The sequence below is a fragment of the Typopeltis vanoorti genome, chromosome 26 (assembly GCF_054136105.1).
Source record: "Typopeltis vanoorti isolate ZY-2024b chromosome 26, IOZ_Tvanoo_1.0, whole genome shotgun sequence".
Taxonomy (NCBI): domain Eukaryota; kingdom Metazoa; phylum Arthropoda; class Arachnida; order Uropygi; family Thelyphonidae; genus Typopeltis; species Typopeltis vanoorti.
The window spans coordinates 12,677,477-12,696,851 of NC_143574.1; the positions used below are offsets into that span (position 1 = coordinate 12,677,477).

Below are 19,375 nucleotides of genomic sequence, written 5' to 3' on the forward strand. Positions count from 1 at the left end.
GGACGTTATTACTAACACAATGTTTCAACGCAAAAATGTGCATAAAATCACATGGAGAGAAGAGGCAAGAAATAAGAAAAGTCTCATTGACTATGTTATTGTTGATAGTGATGTTTTCTCTCTGGTGCAGGACACTAGAGTATACAGAGGATTTGAAATTGATCATCATTTAAGTCTTGAGAAGGGTAAAACTGAATTTCATATCAAAAAGAACATGTAAGAAAGTTTCAAAGCAAATAAAAATTGAGCAGTTCTCAAATGTGAACGGTAAACTAAAATACACAAACATTATTCAAGAAAAAATGAAAGAGTTTGAGAACAGGAACCAAACTTTGGAGATTCAGTGGCAAATCCTGAAGAAAACATTGATTGAAAAACACGGATAGAAAAATCAGAACTCTATGATGGACACAGGAAGTTAAAGAAGAAAGCATATCGAAAGTTCCTGGTAAATTAGTCACTTTGTGCTCTTAGAGAATACAGAGACAAATGTAAGAAAGCTAAACACTGTAAAACGAGCTAAACAAAAGTCATGGGAAGACTTTGGCAAGAACAAAGAAAATAAATATCGGGAAGGTGTCAAATTATTCTGGAGGCTGTTCAAAAAGCTTAGAAATGGAGGAAAGTGCTGTAAAAGGAATTACAGATCATAAAGGTACATGAAAACTGGAGAAAAAGATATCCTTGAAGTATGGATTAATTACTTCAAAAAACTGCTCAATGAAACAAGCAGTGACAGCACAGTGGTAAAAAACGCTCAACAGGCATGCAATCAGGAATACATATACATACTTGAAGCAGAAAAAGCCATCAAAAGCCTGATATGAGGAAAGGTAGCAGGAGTAGATGATATTCGACCAGAAATGCTGAAGTATGGAGGTATAAAAGTTTTGCATTGGCAACACTGCATAGTTCAGAATGCCTGGAAAGAAGGATGAATTCCAGAAGATTGGAATAGAGCTCTCATAGTACCTGTATACAAAAAAAGGAAATAAGACTGAATGCGAGAATTACAGAGGTATTACTCTATTGAGTGTTCCAAGTAAGATATATGCAAGTATACTTGAGGATACTTGGTTGAGAAGAATTATGGAAGGGAAGTTTGGTGAAGAACAAGCTGGATTCAGGGGAAATAGAGGCTGTCAGGATCAGATCTTCACTTTACGACAAATAGTGGAGAAATCATGGGAATATAACAAAGATCTGTATTTAAGTTTTGTCGATTTGGAAAAGGCATATGACAAGGTGCAAAGAGAGAAGCCAATCATTATGCTACAGTTATATAGTGTCAATGGGGCATTATATCAAGCAATACTCTGTCTTTATTTGAGTTGTAAGTCAGCAGTTAGAATTGAAGGAAGTACAGGAAGATGGTTTAATGTTAAATCTGGTGTGAGACAAGGATGTACATTATCCCCTCTGTTATTCATTATCTATAGGATCACATTATGAAGGAAAGCAATATTAAACCTGATATCAAAATTGGAGATGTTAATCTCAGCTGTCCTTTATGCAGATGATGTTATACTTTTAAATAAATCCTATACAAATCTGCAAGATTTCCTGACTAACTGTTGCAATAAATTTGGTATGAAAATCAACAATAACAAGACAAAGACAATGTGAAAATAGGCAGAAACATTGAAAATATCAACTGCATCATGAAAGGAGAACCAATTGAACAATCAAAACAATTTAGCTACAATTTTTAGTGAAGATGGTAAATTAAATATGGAAATAGACAACAGAATCAAAGCTGGTATGGTAGGAAGTCAACTGAATAAATTTATATGGAATAAGAGAGAAACTGGTCAAAACACTAAATTAGCTGTATACAAGACAGTGTTCAAACCAATTTGAACTTATGGATCTGAGAGCTGGGTTAGAAATAAAATACTTGACCAAAGACTAGAGACCACAGATATGAGAGTCCTGAGAAAGATTAGGGGCATGAACAGATGGCATCAATGGCAATATCATATTAAAAACAAGGATATTAGTGAAGACTTGACATTGTTAACATTCAGGAATGTGTTAGCAGAGCTAATCTCAGGTGGTATGGTCACTTAAACAGAATGTGAGAGGAAAGATTAGCAAAACAAGTGTTCTCTGCCAGTTTGGCAGGAAAATGACCCAGAGGATGACCAAGATAAAGGTCAATTGATATAGTAAAGTGCCTTAGAAGACAGAAATATAAGATCTGATAATGTTGGAGTCTTGACAGATAACAGACTGGTTTGGAGGAAATCCAAATTTCGAGGAAAAATCGATTTGTTGATAGGAAGTTAGTAATAGATAGAAATAAAGTTCTTCAAAATCCTATACATCCCTTGAAAATACATGTCAGGAATTTGATGATGATGATAAAAATATATACTTACAAACATGGCATTTTTTAAAACCTCTTCAAGGCTTCATTTCAACTATAGGTTGTGGAGCAGAGATGCTAAGAAGCTAACAATACTGTCCAAATTCATTTGAGGCTTGGCTAATATGAATGAAATAAGATCATGATAAAAGATGCCCAACCCTTTAGAATGTTAGTTATACCACAAGGATGAAATATTCTTTTTGGATAATTTCAATTTCTGCTCAAGGTACTTAGCTAATGTTCTACTTCCTCATAGCTTACATCTTGAGTTATGCAGAGAGCATAATTTAGGATGCATGACCTGCTCTCATTGACTGTAAACCCCATTTATAGTTTTGCTGATGGTAGCACATTTCACTTGTCTTACCCATATAAGAAGCCTTATAAGTGCTCAAACATATCAGGAAATAAGTCCCGAATACTAATCTCCACAGCATCCTTAACTGAGGTGAAAAAAACCTAATCAAGTTCAGTGCTTCCAAAAGACAGTTTTGTTTGTTTTCATGCAAAAAAAGACCTCAGATCCTCTCCACTTACTTTTGATAATGCTCAGCTAATTAAGTTAAGACCAAATCTCCCTTCTCAGACTGACTCTTACTCCAAACCTTTCCTGACATAATCTTATCACTTCTATAGCATCATCAGCTTCTAAAAAAACTTGGCATTCTTTTCTGCTCAAGATGGTACTGCTGAATTACTTACTCTGTATAAATCCCAAATCTGACCAACCTTAGAATACTGCTCTCATGTTTGTTGTGGTGCATCTCAGACCTCCCTAAAATTCTTGATGCTGTTTAGAAAAGGGCAGTTCAGTTGATTAATGACATCTCTTATAGACTCACTTCAGCCACTTTCCTATAGAAGATCAGTTTCTTCATTGTGTCTTTTCTACAGATATTTCCACTGCCTTTGTTCAGCAAAATTAGCATCCATTATGCCAAGAATCTCTGCCAGATCTAGGGGAACTTGAGCAAACTTGTTGCTCCCAATCATCTTCCATTCCATCCACCTTGATTCTGTGGAGCAGACTCCCCTGTAAAGCATTTCCAAAGAGTTACAACCTCCAACAGTTCAAGAAGAATATCAACAGATTATTCTACTCCTGATCCCTGTCTGTACACAGTATTTTTTTTTTACCAAACTACAGTTTGAATGTTCTAATGTCTATCCTTATAACTAGTACTGTACAGCCCTGATATTTTTGCTATCCACTTTGTACCCTCTCCAAGGATATTTTATTTCCTTCAAATCCTAGTGACCACATCTGAACACAGTAATCCAGATGTGATCAGGAATTTATATAACAGAACCATTATATACATCCCTGAAACATCTTATCTCTGATGGTCAATGGCCTTTTCAAAATTGCTTTCACCACCTTTACAATATGTCCTTTCAAACTTCTATCAACCATCACCCCAAGATCACTTGTCTCTTCTACCTCTCATAATATAGTTTACTAATAGAGTATGCAGCCTCTCATCTGTGGATCCCAAATTTCAATACCTCACATTTAGTTGCATAAACCAAATGTTTTCTCTAAGCTGGGTGTATGCATAATATTTTTTTTTTTTTTTTTTTTATTCCAGAATTCCTAATTCACAGTCAATAATTTTTGAACATACTATAAAAATGAATTACATGATAAATGTTACTTGTCATTTATTTTATTTAGTAGTTTCTTCAATTTCTCAACTCAAATAGCACTCTAACCCATTCTGACATAATACACTAATTAGTTACTTTTAGCCTGCACTGTGTGGACAAATGGACAAAGTTCATAAACGTTTATGGGCACTCTTTTCTGTTTTTGACAATTAAGAAATGGGCTGCCAAGTTTAAATGTGGCGGTGCCGGTCTTAAAGATGATCCATATGAAGGACATCCTAAAAGCTTAACAACACTAGAAATCATTGATCAAGTGCATGATGTTATTGGATGACTGGCGAGTTAAAGTGCGTGAAATTGCTGAGACTACAGGCATTTCAAAAAAACGTGTCGTATATATTTTGCATGAAGAATTGCAAATGAAAAAACAAGAATAAAACTGATTTTGTGTGTCAATTTATTACAATGGATGAGACTTGGATTCACCATTACACACCAGAATCCAAACAGCGGTCAAAACAGTGAACAGAAACTGGTTGTTCAGAGCCAAAGAAGACAAGGTTGATTCTATCAGCAAGAAAGGTCATGGCATCGGTGTTTTAGGATGCTAAAGGCATTTTGTTTATTAATTATCTTGAAAAGGGTAAAACAATAACTAGGGAATATTATTCTGATCTTTTAACCAGACTAGACGAAAAAATTCATGAGAAAAGATCCGGTTTGCAGAAGAAAAAAATCATCTTTCATCAGGACAATGCACCTGCCCACAAAGTATTTTGGCAATGGGAAAATTAAGGAATCTGCACTATGAATTGTTGGAACATCCACCTTATTCCTCAGATTTCTCTCTCTCTGACTTCTATCTCTTCCCAAAACTGAAACTCTTCCTCGCTGGTCAACGTTTTTCTTCGAATCAAGAGGCGAGTGCAGCTGCAGGGTGTTTTACAGATCTTACTGAGAACCACTGCAGGGATAGCATAATGATGCTGGAGCATGGCTGGAATAAATGTATTAGTCTTAAAAGAGAGATTATGTTCTCAGCTAACGCCTTTTTATTCCTATATAGGGAGTATGTGAGGCTGTTTTAGCCCTATCTAACTTTTGGAGACTGAGTGGGCAGTTCAATCTCCACTGGTATCCAATCAGAGATAGCTGGTCCAAGGCTATCACTAATTAAGCGGCACGCAGTGGAGAGAGATGGTTCAACAAGTGCCTCCATCTTGTGGTCCCCCAACTCTAACACAATATAGTTAATTTCTGAAATAATGTGGGTTCTATGGTCGATTTTCTTGAGTTTATGGGACGAAACTCAGGTGTTTCATCGGGAACCGGTCAAAAAGCTTAGAAAAATTTCCTCTAGTCGCTGACTAGATTCGAAAGCAAGTCTTCCTTCATGTGGTCAAACCCTGTGGTGTGCAGACACCCGTTTAAAAATAATTTTGAAATTATAAATTCGTTTTTTTTTTCATTGTTAGGCCGAGAACTTTTCAGACCACCCTCGTATCTTGCCAGTTAAAAATTTACCATAAGGATCATTCACTTTTCACTTGCTAAACTAATTTACCTAAACATTTCATGCTCTGTGTCTCTCACTGACCCATAACAACATTCCATTAAACATCTTGTCCTGCCTACCTCTATGCCACAACACCATACAGCCGCGATTCCAAACTGGATTCTGCACGAATTATATAGAAACAAAAAAACTGCAATAAAAATATTTCATACTACATTACAAAATCAGTCAGCTTTTTAAAAATATTTGGTATTCCAACTCTGATTTATGGTGGGGCCTGATTATCACTCCATTATCATCTTCTTGAGTGACAAATCATAGGATGACAATCAGAAATGAAATTAATGAATTAGAGCGAAATGTTTTGCTCTGACCTGAAATTTTATCATCAGAAATATATATATATATATATATATATATATATATAGAGATAGAGAGAGAGAGAGAGAGAGACTGCCTCAGCATCTCAGCAGTATAGATGAAGGCCTTTGGTCAGAAAGACTTTGGTTCGATTCCCATCAGTGACATGAGGAACTTTTATCTGGTCTCTTTTGATGAAAGATGAGATAGCCAGTCTCGTGTGGAGGTAGAGGGGTTTTTTTTCACCTAGAAACTTGGGTTTTTCATTCCCCAGAACAGGCAAACCAGTCCTGTAAACAAGGACATATTGGGAGGCATAGGGCTAACCGCCTTATCCTCGAGTTACAGTTGTGAAGTCCAACAATACTTGGAAAGGTCGTGGGCGCTTAAGGTGCCTGTTAGGGCCACTGATAGGAACACACACACACTTGGGAGTTGATTGCTGAAATAGTTCAGGAACTCCTTTAAAGAATGTGTAAAAATAACGATAATTTAAAATTCTGATAACTAAATACTTAAGGAATTGACAGCGTACACTAGAAATATAAATTAAATCAACTTTAATATATACTTTCTGATATTTCAGCAACGTCATGTTGCCATCTTCATGGGAACTTAAGATAAAAACACATGCACGCAAGTATTACATAACATGAAATGAGAAACAAAGCGAAGAAGCTACCGTTTTCCTAAAGTTCCCTGGCAGGCTATATTGGGTGTTGTTGGCTTTTCGGCTGAAGTTCTTCTGATATATGTTTCCCAAATTTGGGGCAGTCTCATGCATCCAAATTTGTGAAGGTTTGGCACGTTCCTAAGGGCTGAGGCTGATTCCATGAATAGGCTTTTATATTTGAACTTGCTGCGGTGTATTACTATGGCTTTCTTCCACCTTATTCTGTGACGAGTATCCAGAGCATGGTCTACAAGCCCAGAGTGGCTGTACTGGTGAAATCGGATGTAGTCCTTGTGTTCTGAGATTTGCTCTCCTGCCTGTTTGGCCAAAGTAGGACAATTTACAGCTGCAAGGGACCTGGTATACACCAGGTAGGTCTAGGGGAAGCGGTTGATCTTTAGTGGAGCGGATAAGGGATGAAAATTTTTTATATGGTGTGTAACAAGAGGTCAAGTCATGTTTTTAAGATTTTGTTGATTTTTTCCAAAGTGCCTGGGATGTAGGGAATGGTGATGGATTTAGAGTAATCTTTTTTGTGAAAGGGGGGTTGTGGATAACTGGTTTTAGTATTTTTTGGATTTTTTTTTTTTTTTGGGGAGTGGGGGATAGCTGAGGCTTTGAGACTTTAAATCCTTAACACTTTCTGAGCCATTGGCTGAGAAAGTGTTAAGGATGCGATTTAGTTCAGTAGTTAGGGCTTGGTCATTTGAACAGATTAGTTTTGCCCTGTTGAATAGTGTCTTAACTCCATATCGTTGTGAGGGGGGTAGGGGAATTGTTGGTGAATGTATATGCCTGTATGGGTGTGTTTTCTATAAACTGAGAAAACCAAGGTTCCATCAGGTTCGCGGGTGACTAGTGTGTCTAGGAAGGGAAGGCTATTGTTTTTCTCTTTTTCCAGGGTGAACTTGATTCTAGGGTGTTGGTTGTTTAAGTGTGTTAAGAAGGGAAGGAGTATATCCAGGCCATGTGGCCAAATAGCGAACACAACATCAATGTAGCGAAGCCATATGGTAGGTTTTTGTGGGGCAGAGTTTAAGGCTTTCTCTTCAAAGGTCTTCATAAAGAAGTTGGCCAAGGGTGGGGAAAATGGTGAACCCATGGCTGTCCTCTCTATCTGTTTATAGAATTTTTCCTGCCAAATGAAATAGCCTGAGTTCATTGTGAACCGAAATAGGGCTGAGATACCGGGAGGAAATTTAGCTTGGATTAGCTCTAAGGTTTCTTTGAGGGGGGGGGGCATTTGTGAATAAGAAGGGGACATCAAAACTGACCATTCCATTATATCATTATGTTGCAGTGCAAGGTTTTCTATACTGACTTTGAAGTGGGCTGAGTTTTTTTTATGTGTGATGTGTGTTGCCAGTATAGTGTGAAAGCACTTTGGCTAAATATTTGGCTAGTTTGTAAGTGGGGGAATCTATGCCATCCACTATGCGACGTAATGGCACATTTTCTTTATGTATTTTCAGCAGCCCATATATATATACACACACACACATACACAGGGGGGGGGGGTCTAGAGTTATATGGTTTTAGTCTGCTAGTAATCCCCACAGGCCAAGAAGTGACCTTCTTAAGGAGCCTATGAAGTTTTCTAATTTGTGATTTGGTGGGATTGTATTCAATGGGGAGGTAAGTAGCTCGATCTAATAGTAAAGCTTTAAGCTTACCTGTGTAGTCATTATGATTAAGTACCACAGTGTGAAACAAAACGGTGCTTAACTGTTTGTAGATACGGAGAGCTTTCACAGAAAGCTCTCCGTATCCACAAACAGTTAAGCATCTACAAATGGGCCAAGCTTTACTTCGAGAGCAAATTATCGCTACACGTGGTTCCCTAGCCGACGAAAACAGAGCTATTTTAGCGCTAGAGAATAAGCTTTCAAATACGCTAAATCATGAACTTTGGTCAATTCTACATGACGTCTCGTGCACTGCGGCAAACAAAGAATTTGAACGAATACGGAGTTGGCATATCAACAAGTTTGATAAATTAAAGAACTCTACGTCCAAACAAAACCTACAAACCAACACTGTAGTTAATCTTTCTTCAGTCATCTTGAAGCCTGAAGCACTCAGCGCTCTGTCACGTGGTCACAACTTCGCCACTGCTCCTAGGAAATTACCGGCCGAGGAATTAATGATACAGATTGAACGTGGGATTTGCCACCTTCCAAACCACATTGCCAACGAATATTAGATTGGATGTAGCCTGCGTTTTCACAAAAGCAAAACACCAAAAACCAACATATCCATTAGTGAATACAAGTCTCTACAGGAATTGAAGAAAAACAAAGAAATAGTTATAACCAAAGCGGATAAGAGGAACGCCACTGTGGCTCAATCATAATGACTACACAGGTAAGCGTAAGGCTTTAGTATTAGATTGAGCTACTTACCTCCCCATTGAATACAACAATCCCACCAAATCACAAATTAGAAAACTCCATAGGCTCCTTAAGAAGGTCACTTCTCTTGGCCTGTGGAGATTACTAACAGACTAAAACCATATAACTCTAGACCCCCCCCCCCCGATTATATGGGCTCCCAAAAATACATAAAGAAAATGTGCCATTATGTCCCATAGTGGATGGCATTGATTCCCCCACTTACAAACTAGCCAAATATTTAGTCAAAGCGTTCTCACACTATACTGGCAACACACCATCACACATAAAAAACTCAGCCCACTTCAAATCCAGTATAGAAAACCTTACACTCCAACATAATGGTCAGTTTTGACGTCTCCTCCTTATTCACAAATGTCCCCCCTTAAAGAAACCTTAGAGATAATCCAAGCTAAATTTCCTCCCAATACCTCAGCCCTATTTCAGTTCACAATGAACTCAGACTATTTCATTTCGCAGGAAAAATTCTACAAACAGATAGAGAGGACAGCCATGGGTTCACCACTTTCCCCACCCTTGGCCAACTTCTTTATGCAGACTTTTGAAGAGTAAGCCTTAAACTCTGCCTCACAAAAACCTACCATATGGCTTCGCTATGTTGATGATGTGTTTGCTATTTGGCCACATGGCCTGGATACACTCCTCTCCTCCTTAACACACTTAAACAACCAACACCCTAGAATCAAGTTCACCCTGAAAACAGAGAAAAACAATAGCCTCCCCATTCCTAGACACACAAGTCACCCGCCAACCTGATGGAACCTTGGTTTTCTCAGTTTATAGAAAATCCACCCATACAGGCATATACATTTACCAACAATTCCCCTACCCCCCTCACAACAATATGGAGTTAAGACACTATTCAACAGGGCAAAACTAATCTATTCAAATGACCAAGCCCTAACTACTGAACTAAATCACATCATTAACACTTTCTCAGCCAATGGCTATCCCCTCCCCCCCCCAAAAAAAAAAATCCAAAAAATACTAAAACCAGTTATCCACAACCCCCCTTTCACAAAAAATATTACTCTAAATCCATCACCATTCTCTACATCCCAGGCACCTTGGAAAAAAATCAACAAAATCCTAAAAATATGACTTGACCTCTTGTTACACACCATATAGAAAATTGGCATCCCTTATCCGCTCCACTAAAGATCAACCACTTCCCCTAGACCTACCTGGGTATACCAAGTCCCTTGCAGCTGTAGTGCACGCTGTTAATTCCTTAAGTATTTAGTTATCATGTTTAACCAGCGTATAAGCCTTTCTACAAGAATTAAAATTCTAAATATTTTTACAAATTGTTTATGTTAGCACGTTTATTAGTTTTGGTTTCATAACACACATTGTCAGCACTTGTAATGTGCCTGTTATTGATGTTATTTTGTCAAAATGAAATGTGAAGCATTAAAAAAAAATTCATGTATTTTCTGGATTTGGATAGTCGTGTTACTTGCAGAAATTTTATTGTGGTTTAAAATATCAAGTGTTGCATTTTATGAAAACATTCTCTTGTCGCTAATGGAGACATGTCAACCATTATACTTAGCTTCTCGCTTGCCATTATCATGGAGTGCACATGCTTGCTGAGGAGTTTGATGGGTGATTGACAGCTGACAGAGAGAGCGTTCAGTATTGAGGTAACAAAAACAACAAGTGTGTGTTCAGGAAGAAAAGAGAACACAGGCCGGCAGATATTTGGGTTTTGAGGAAATTTGATTGTTGGAGGAAAATTAATAGTATATTCCAAAAAAGGAATTGTAGCACTGTGAGTTTTTAAAGTGGGAGACTGTCAATAAGTATTGGTAAATAAAAGAAGATATTGCTATTGATGTTCTATAGGAACGTTCGAGGAAACGCTGGTTGAAAATTTCATCTGTTTTAAGGATGCCGAATCTATTTATTTCTACTGGAATAGGAGACTGAATTTAGCAACTTAGATAAAGCAGTAGAAGAAACTTTTTTGCTGATACAAAAATTAACAAAAATTGAACTGCATGAGGTAAGAGTACCTATACTTTGGTAAATTCAGAATATCTTACTTCAGAGTCAGGAGGAATAATGTGTAGTGAATGAGGGTGATATGAAAGGATCCTATGAAAAGAAGAAGAGAATCTTATATCTTTGGAAAATGGCCTTAACTGAGAAATTGGCTATGAACATTTTGTTATTGTGTAAACAAAGTGTTTAGTCTAGTGGATGTGATGAAGTATATGTCAAACAAATCAGTAATAGAATGAGTTAGAAAATCAGTGTAAGATTATTTTAAAAGGCCTTGGATCCAATTAATTTTGTAGTTAGTTATGTAATTTTGTTTGAAGTGTATATATATTGTTTTTGTTTTATTAAATGCTTAATTTTTGTATTTGGTCTTGAGTCAATGATTTTTTTTGGATTCTGAAACAGTAAAAGAGTCATTGCGCCAATCGGAGTGAACTCTTGTGCATATATAAATACGCTCGGAAATAGAAATAATTGTTATAGAGAAAATCTCATGAAAATGAGGATAGATTAAAAATAAATAAATAATATTAATCTCATCTCTAAACAGTTAGAAATTAAATTAAACTTGCCAAGAAATTCCTGTTTAAACCTTTATCCAAGCATAAGCAAACAAAGTTTTTGCATGAGGTATCGTCACAACTATGCTACTTATATACAGAGGCTGAAAACTCAACATCAGTTGCCTTAATATCCCATAATGCAAAGCATGCTTCCTTTCTCCTTTTTTTATACCTTTTTTACTGGTTGCATATTAGAAATACTCATATGATTTCTGCATTAATCCAACTTTGGTATCTCTTCTGGGCCTTGTTCCCACTGATGAGACTTCAATAAAGGTCAAAACCAGTCTGGGTGGTCACCCTTCCCATAATGTAGAGCAATATACAGTTTTCAGAAGTGTATATTGATGACTGAAAGGAAGTGCGATTTGCATTATGGTATACTAAGGCAAGTGATCTGAAGTCAGCCTCTATATACAAGTAGCCTAGTCGTGAAAATACATTGCATAACTTTGCTTTCTTACATTTGGATAAACAAGTAAACAAAAATATAATTTTTTGGCATGAGGTATATTTCTCTTTAATTTCATGAGGTAAATTCTTGAGGATGCTATCATGGTGTAATAAAAAGATGACACAAGTTACATGATTATAAACACTTAAGTTTGAATCCCACAAATATGCAATGAATTATTTTAACTCAATCTTTTCAACTGAGTTAGCTGGTTTCAGATGACAACAGTTTTTTTTTTTTTTTTTCCCTTCTAGATATAATAGTCTCGTTCATCTAGAACATACTTCAGGCAGATGTGTTCTCTATGCTTTCTCTTCAATATTTCTTTGCTTTCTTTTTTTAAATTGAAAATATTCTCAGAATTGAAGTTTTGATCAAATTCAGTATGACTCATCTGATTAATTCCATTATTCTCACATGCTTAAATAAATGAAATGATTGAAAATGGACATCTCAGCTTTGAAAACTGATAGCATATGTGACATTTTCATTCAAAGCAGAGGCACATTTACATAAAAAATAAGATCTGGAATTTGTGTTTTTATACATTATGGAATTCCATATAGTCTTACTTAGGATTAAAATACACTCGAATTGAGAGGAACGAAACTGTTTAAATTTTATATCAATTGACATATATTTTTATAATTATCTTTTATTTCAAATTTCATATAACATGTTGAAGAACTATTTTTGTATTTTTAAAAGTTAAGGACAAGTAATATGTATTTACTGCATGCAGTAATATTATACATAATTTAGCATACTTTGTTAATTGTTTCCTATATGCTTCCACTTCTTTCAAAAGATCATGTTCATCTTTCTCACTATCTTGTTCATGAGCAATGCTTTCAAGTTCCTGGAGGAAGAATAATACTTCAATAGAAAAGTTCATTAGAAAACTAAATAGATGCTGTTACATTTTAAATTATGTTATAACAAATAAATTACTTCAAATGGCACTTAATTTCAAGTTTATAAGCAGTACAATACATACTTTTTTTTTTTATTACAAAAACATTAAGATAACAGATAAGACTGGAGAAAGCTTAGAGAAATATCATGGAATAAGGAGTGAGTTAAGATTGTGAGTTAGTTTAAAAAAATAATTACTGAACTGCAAGTCTGAATATAAGTCAGAAGGATAAATTAAGATGGGACTGCAAAAGGATGAATGGAGAAATAAAATCATCAGTATGGCAGGAATACTTAGATTCAGTTTTATTTCTCACCAAATATTTGATTTAGAGATTAAGCTAGAAATTATTTCAAACTAGATTATGCTGATACATTTGGCTGTTTGGTTAGCATACCTGAGTTATGCTAACTAATAGCACTGCTGTTATACCTCTTGAAATATAACAGCAAAGATACTGGTGGAGATTAGTGAAGTCTCCAATTCAAGGTCATCCCATTTGCCACTATCACTATGAAAATATAATGTAAAAAGGTAAACATTCCAAGATAACTTTTTAAAAGAACTTCTAGAGGATGATTTCTTCATATGATCATTAGGAGAAAGAATGATTATGGAAAAAATGATATGATGATGGTGGTGGTACTTGGATAACACTATGGAATTTTTAATGAGTACTATGTTGAAGTATTTCATAAATATAAGTAATTTTTTTTTTATTAAATCAAGATCTTAGTAGATTACCTACCTCCTATGAGCAGGGTGATGAATTCACACAGGATAATGAACTTCATCTACCATCAAAAGAAATTCACAGCTATCCACGTCCAATATGGGGATCTGAATTCCCAACAGCTGGTTGAATTGAAAGCATGCTATCCAGTCAATAAGCAAGGCTGGTGATCTTATTTATATATTTCTCTCAATTATTTAATATAATATATTAATGCAGAATATAATACAGGTTTTCCACAAAATGTCTGAGTCACAAAAGGACTCATTTTTTGACTACCTTTCTGATCTTACAGCTTTAAGTTTTTTTTTTTTTCCCTGTATGGAGTTACATAAAAGATAGGTGAATACACTCAAAGTTATTTACTACAAGATGATTTTATTATAAAACTAGAGATATTGTAGCTTAGATACTCAGAAATGTTGGACTGCACAGGATAAGAGCTAGGACCAAAGTTAGGATGATGCACTTACTAATAATTCAGTGTCTTATACATCACACATTCAACCATTTTTATTCCAGGTTATTTATTTAGGTTATTCATTACTACATTGTTACTACCGCATCTTAATTTTTCAATAAACATTGGCTTAAATACTAGCAAGCTTCTGTGAATCCCTGTATTATGTTGACTAAAATATTTACATATTATATTAGCATAAATAACAATTACATTAATATAAATCAGAGAAATAAATATTACAGCTAGTTTAAAATGTTTAAATAAAAATAGGGAGAAAGGATGAGAGAATCTAAGTATAAAAAGCACAAATGCTAAGAGCACCATGACAATGTCTACCAGACCAAAGCTAGGATGCAACTACTAATAATTCAGTCTCTTATGCATCATACAGACAGACATTTTTGTTTCATTTATTTTTTTATAACTTAAGTGATATGGCTCATTCCTATCAAAGGAACTCTGACAAAAATAGTGAGTTTCTCTACTGTAATGACATCTTTAAAGTTGACAAAATTTCATGCCAGCTGAGGCATCGCCTGGTTAAACAAGCCCCCCACCCCATTGTTTTTGCCAGGAAACCAGGGCGAACAGTGAAAAGTCAGCTACTGGAACAAATGTAAAAGCACACACCAACTCAACACCAGAGTTAAAGATTGGTACTATCAACATAATAAGCCTGAATGGCAAAGAAATAGACCTAGCTGAGGAATTAGATAAGTATCAGATCAACATAATAGGGGTGGCTGAAACAAAAAAGACAAAAACTGGCAAGATCTTTCTAAACAATAAATACAAAATGTTATATTCAGGAAATGACAATCAAGGAAAAGAAGGAGTAGCCATAGTATTCAACACAAAAAATGGGGCTAATCTTCTGAATGTGGGCAAATATCAGAATGGGGAATTCGACAATGAGACTTATTTGTGCCTTTGGTCCCACAGAAGGTTCTACTAAGGTAGAAGTGGAGGAATTTTTTGATGCTTTAGAAAAAGTAACTGACACAATGAAAAAGGAAAAGTTTGTCCTTGTTGGGGATCTAAATAGCAGAATAGGAAATGATTGTCAGACATACAAAAATATTGCAAAAATTTGGAGAAAAGAGCCAATAATAATGGCAAATACCTGTTGGATTTCTGCTCAGGACATGAACTGGTTATTACTAACACCATGTTCACATAAAAATGTGCACAAATTCACATGCAAAGAAGAGGCAAGGAATAAGAAAAGGATTGTGAAAGAGAAGCTTGGTGAAGAACAAGCAGAATTCAGGCCAAGTACAGGCTGTCAGTATCAGATCTTCACTTTATGACAAATAGTTGAGAAAGCATGGGAATATAACAAGGTGCCAAGAGAGAAGCTATTCAATACGCTGCAGTTATATGGTGTCAATGGGGCATTATATCAAGCAGTACTTAGTCTTTATTTGAGTTTGTAAGTCAGCAGTGAGAACTGAAGGAAGTACAGGAAGAATGTTAAATCTGGTGTGAGACAAGGATGTACATTATCCCCTCTGTTATTCATTATCTATATGGAGCAAATATGAAGGAAAGTGGTATTAAACATGATATCAGAATTGGAGATATTAATGTCAGCTCTTTGCTTTATGCAGACGATGTTATACTTCTAAATAAATCCGCTACAAGTTTGCAAGATTCCCTGACTAAGTTGAATTACTGTTGTAATAGATATGGTATGAAGGTCAGCATTAAAAAGACAAAGACAATGAAAATAGGTAGAATTGTTGAAAATGTCAACTGTGTTGTGAACGGGGATCCTGTGGAACAAGTAACATTTCAGCTACTTAGGCACAATTTTTACTGAAGGTGGTTTACTGAGGACATGGACTGGTACATATCAGTAATTTGATTTTTACTCAATTAAATATGGAAATAGATATCAGAATCAACAAAGCTGGTATGGTAGTAAGCCAAGTGAATAAATTTATATGGAATAAGAGAGAAATTAGTCAGAACACTAAATTAGCTATATACAAGACAGTGTTCAAACCAGTTTTAACCTCTTGACTAAAGACTAGAGACCGCAGATATGAGAGTCCTGAGAAAGATTATAGGCGTGAACAGATGGCATCAATGGCAATATCATAATTAAAAACGAGGATATTAGGAAAGAACTTGACATTGTCGGCATCCAGGAATGCGTTAGCAGAGCTAATCTCAGGTGGTATGGTCACTTAAACAGAACTGGCGAGGAAAGATTAGCAAAACAAGTCTTCTCGGCCAGGTTGGCAGGAAAACGACCCAGAGGAAGACCAAGATATAGGTGGATTGATACAGTACAATGTGCCTTAGACGATAGAAATATAAGATCTGATAATGATAATATTGGAGTCTTGACAAGTAACAGGCTGATTTGGAGGAAAATTGTAGATAGGAAGTTAGTAATGATGTAAATTTTTCATGTAGTAGTATCATATACTGTACACCCCAAACAGTTAGTTCATAATCCTACTTTCACCTATCTACTTCAACTTTCTCTGCAAGAATATGTTTACAGAGAGAGTTGAGGTAATGTAGGATAAGGAGGAAGGGAGGCAGTGTTGAGTTACAACGTGCCATGGAGGTGTAAAGTTACATCATCATTACTTGGAGGTGTCATATGATACCTCCAATTTTCATGTAGTACTATCATATCCTGTACACCTCTTGATGGTACATATCAGTAATTTGATAATAATGATGTCATGTGATAAGACGTCGAAGGAGTTATTGGAGGACACTCTTCTCTACACGCACACACACCTCACCCTACCACTACTTAATTTTCTAACTATACACAATGCCATCTACTGTCTACCATCATTTTTTTTTTTTTTTTTTTTTTTTAAATCTGTAAATTGTATGTGTATAGTTAGAAAATTAAGTAGTGGTAGGGTGCAATGAAAAAATCGAAAGAGTTTCTGGGAGAAATAATCATGCGATTTGAGTTAGCTGTTCTCCGTACGAGAATAACCAACTCAAATTCAACTGAAAAAGCCCACAAAAAGACAAATTATGATAAAAATTTGTTACTCTTGGTATGGATGATAAGACAAAGGGCCTATTGTCTAAACTGCACATATGGTCAAGTGTAACTGAAGGAATCTGTGAGGAAAGGGTCATCAATTAAATAGTGTCCTCTTCTGAATATCATCAAGAATTCTTAGGGAAGTCTTGGATGCTCCACCTCAAATGTGGAAACAATACTCCAAGGATGATGGAATTTGAGACTTGTAGGGTGTTAAGAGTTGAGAAAAAGAGAAGTAATGTTTAGAATGGAAAAGAACAAACTTTTTAGATGCTACGAAGATGGTCTGAAAAGCTCTCACAGCCTAACAATGAAAAAACGAATTTACAATTTCAAAATTATTTTTCACCATAATCTCCCTTAAGACTAATACATTTATTCCAGTAATGCTCCAGCACCATTATCCCGTCCCTGTAGCGTTTCTTAGTAAGATCTGCAAAATACCCTTCTACAGCTGCAATCACCTCTTGATTCAAATAAAAACGCTGACCAGCAAGGAAGAGTTTTAGTTTTGGTAAGAGATAGAAGTCAAAGAGAGAGAAATCTGGGGAATAGGGTGGATGATCTAACAATTCATAGATTTTCCCTCAATTTTCCCATTGCCAAAACACCTTTGTGGATAGGTGCATTGTCCTGATGAAAGATGATTTTTTTTCCCTGCAAACCAGGTCTTTCCTCACGAATTTTTTCATCTAGTCTAGTTAAAAGATCGGAATAATATTCCCCAGTTATCGTTTTACCCTTTTCAAGATAATTAATAAACAAAATACCATTAGCATCCCAAAACACCAATGACATGACCTTTCCTGCTGATGGAACTGCCATTGTCTTTGGCACTGAACAACCGGCTTCTGTCCACTGTTTTGACCTGTTTGGATTCTGGTGTATGATGGTGAATCCAAGTCTCATCCACAGTCATAAATCGAGGCACAAAATCAGTTTTATTCTTGTTAAAATGCTCCAAGCACTGTTCAGAGATTTTCACGAGAATGCATTTTTGATCTGCCATGAGCAAGTGCGGCATCCATCTTGCACAAAGCTTTTACATTTGCAGTTTCTTCATGCAAATATATCCTACACGTTCTTTTGAAATGCCTAAAGTCTCAGCAATTTCATGCACTTTGACTCGCTGGCCACCCAATACCATATTGTGCAATTGGTCAATGATTTCTGGTGTTGTTACACTTTTTGGACATCCTACATGTGGATAATCTTCAAGGCTGGTACAGCCACGTTTAAGCTTGGCAGCTCATTTCTTAATTGTCGAAAACGAAGGAGACGAGTGCCCATAAACGTTTATGAACTTCGAATAAATTTCTTTTGGCGTTAAACCTTCTTTTACAAAGAATTTTATAACTGCACGATACTCAATTTTATCCAGTTCAAGGGATACAGAGAAGATTTTTGCTTCAGACAGCTGTATAAAGTGTTGCCATCTATGGTTGAGGCCGAGAACTTTTCACCCCACTCTCGTATGTATGTACCATGTTTGTGCCAGGATAAAGTGGACGTGACAGTTAACCCAAGAAGAGAAAGCTGATCTTGAAAGGAAACTGGAACATTATCAAAAGGTAAGAGGGGATGATGTAAGATTTTTTTTGTGGGTAATAAGACAGGCTCGAGTATTATTTTTTTTTTGCCATTGAAATTTACCAAGTTACTAAATGGGATGAGAACATCCCATTTTAGGATGCTGAGATCAGTGTTTAAGTCACTGGTTATGGAAGATCTTAAGGCATCTAACATCTAACATCAGAGTACTATAGGTTTTCTCAAATGAGGAACAGAAATGAATACTACTGTCATCAGCAAAGCTGTGAATAGGATTTGAAGTCAGAAAGGAGATCATTTATGTAAAGGAGAAAGAGTGTGGGTGAGAGCACAGAACCCAGGGGCACTCCAACAATAATGAAGATATCTGATGAGAGGAAGCCATCCACCATGACAAACAATGAATAATCAGTGATGAAGCTGGTAATCCAATCGCAGAATGAAAGAGGGAGGCCATAAGATGGAGGTTGTTCAGGAAGTCTTGGTACTAGACATGATCAAATACCTTTGAAATAGTGAGAATGATAACATGGATACACGCCATGGAAAGATTTCTCCAAACCTTTCCATGGCCTGTGTCCAAAGGTGGGCGAGATTAGCTAGGTGGGTGACTGTAGAACAAGAATGGCAGAATCGATATTGGTGATCACTAATTAAATGTTGAATCTCCAGGTAATTGTTGATGATAACCTTCAACATTACTTTTGAAAGTACTGAGGTGAGA

The 19,375-nt window shown here is 36.1% G+C and overlaps 1 protein-coding gene across 1 annotated transcript in view; it reads right to left on the reverse strand.

The window, feature by feature from the left end:
• Positions 1-19,375, reverse strand: part of Sec20 (vesicle transport protein Sec20) — a 93,441-nt gene that overhangs the window by 40,702 nt on the left and 33,364 nt on the right. The window contains exon 3 of the mRNA XM_090414905.1: positions 12,731-12,822. Within this exon, the coding sequence (XP_090271031.1) occupies positions 12,731-12,822 (92 nt within the window). The remainder of the gene's footprint in view (positions 1-12,730; positions 12,823-19,375) is intronic.